This window comes from Cariama cristata, unplaced genomic scaffold, assembly GCF_000690535.1.
Source record: "Cariama cristata isolate BGI_N322 unplaced genomic scaffold, ASM69053v1 scaffold6565, whole genome shotgun sequence".
Classification (NCBI taxonomy): Eukaryota; Metazoa; Chordata; class Aves; order Cariamiformes; family Cariamidae; genus Cariama; species Cariama cristata.
Genome location: NW_009615723.1, coordinates 110,199 through 112,333, shown reverse-complemented (window position 1 = coordinate 112,333; position 2,135 = coordinate 110,199). Strand labels below are relative to the sequence as shown.

At 37.3% G+C, this 2,135-nt stretch overlaps 1 protein-coding gene across 1 annotated transcript in view; it reads left to right on the top strand.

The window, feature by feature from the left end:
* Positions 1-2,135, top strand: part of STAG2 (stromal antigen 2) — a 43,198-nt gene that overhangs the window by 2,183 nt on the left and 38,880 nt on the right. The window contains 2 exon segments of the mRNA XM_009699918.1: positions 1-50; positions 1,221-1,382. The exon segment at positions 1-50 is cut by the window's left edge and continues 10 nt beyond it. Coding sequence (XP_009698220.1) covers positions 1-50; positions 1,221-1,382 — 212 coding nt within the window.

The window sequence follows — 2,135 nt, the reverse complement described above, 5'->3', positions numbered from 1 at the left end:
CAGACTGTGAGGATATTGAAGGAAAAAACCAAAAACAAGGGAAAGGAAAAGTATGTTCAGTTTATAGGGATACTGAAACATTTCTGCTCTTACGAACTGAAGAGTTCAGCACTTGCTTTGAAGCTGAATGAGCTAGGAATGTTTTCTGAAAATGCGAGTGTTCTGTGAAGAGAGTTCATATTTGTATTTGCATTGAAATGCTTCATCTTGAGTATTTGCTTGATGTTTCCTTAGTGCTATGAAGGCATAAGGAGGGTGGGGGAGAAAAAGATTAGCTTTGATTTGATTAGTCTCTCTGTATGTGTTCCATCCCATACTTAAATTTGGTTCGAATAAAGTCTCCTTTGGTAGACATCATTAATCCTGTCTCTCTTTTAATTTGAAAAGTGAAAAGAAACCAATAATTCAATTAGAAGTTGGTTGGTTGTTTTTTTAAATAGGTTGCAGACAGGAGGTTACGTACACACTATCAGTATGGGGAGGTCTAAACCCAGTTAGTAGCCCTTCTCTCCCCTCATGGGACAGATGTCCTCCCCATCTGGGTGGCTCCTGCCCTCTCACTGGCTTCGCACTCACCACATGCGGCTCCTGCGCTGCCGCGGTGCAGGCGGGCTGCTGCACGCTGTCTGGCCTGGGCTGTGACTGCCTCGCCGAGCACCCCATGTACCAGTACAGAGCCTCCAGTTTTTAAGAGGTAGTGATAAATAGTTCTACGCAACAGTCACTTAATTTCTGATTAATTTTTGTCTTTCTTCTTTCTGTAAGTCATACTTGATTTGGGTAATCAAATACAAAGACACCTGTCTGCTCTTCCTCACCCCCACTTGTCAATGTGCACTCAAATTGAAAAACAAAAGGTTAATGAATTGCAAAGGATGTGTGTTAAGGGAATTGCCATAGCTGTTTTAAATAAAATCTGTATAATCTGTTTTACAATTTAAACACGAGAAAAATTTTTGTGTCATACACTATCACTAATTGCATTTTTAGTTGCTAGAAGTTTTTAAACGAGGCAAGGAGGAAATGGAACCTGTAGATTTTTTGTTGGTGTTTTTATCAGTCAGGGTCAACTATTATTCTCAGCTTTGAGTTTTAAATCTGGTTCCTGAAAACAAAAGGCCTTGTATAGAGTTGTCATGGTATTGAATAGTAATTTTAGGGTTTTTTGAATTACTACATAATACCTAATTAAAACTTCTTATGCGTGTGTGTGATTGCAGACCTGTAAAAAAGGAAAAAAAGGACCAGCAGAGAAGGGGAAAAGTGGAAACGGAGGAGGGAAACCTGGTGGTCCGAATCGGATGAATGGACATCACCAACAGAATGGTGTGGAAAACATGATGCTGTTTGAGGTAGTTAAAATGGGCAAGAGTGCTATGCAGGTAAGACTTGGGATATCTCTATGACTTGGATGAATATACAATTTAAATATAACAATATTTTCCTGTACATACGATTTAAAGAAATGAAGGCTAAAGTAAAATTGTTTTCTTTGATTTGTAGTTTTTAGTTCCGGATTAAGATTTTTTTTTAAAAAAAAAGATTTTGCATTGTTAAGGTTTGAATTTGAACAAACTGATTTTTCATTTCTAAATGTCACACATGAATATTCACATATATGATGAAGAAATTCAAACTATGATTCAAAATGAATTTTCAGTATCCGGAATGAAGAAAGGCTATTTTAGATTACATGACTTTGAAGTCCTTTTTGTGTGGCTGTAACTAAACACAAATGTGATTTATGCCTATAGTTGTCATAAAATTTAACAAGAAATCTGTAGTTTGTAGATGCTCCCAGAGCTTAGATGATCTGAAAATAAATAATTGCTTCTCTTCTCTCACCTAAAGTAAAATCATTAGCTACAAGCTGAGGGCTGCTCTTCAAATTTCCCTGAAGTTGACTTGGCTAATGTACATTGCAACACTCTAATTTGGGTTAGGAAATTTTAACCTGTTAGAAGTGTCTGCGTTAGGCACTGTCTCCACTGCATTTACTAATAGGGCTGAAGTCAATCTAGTGAGAAATGTAGCACTTTTTAAAAACTGATAAATCAGTGAAGCATTTGCTTGACTGTGAATCTTCCAGTGGAGAGAGGGTTAAAATGTAAGCCTGTCAGCCAAGCCTTCCTGCT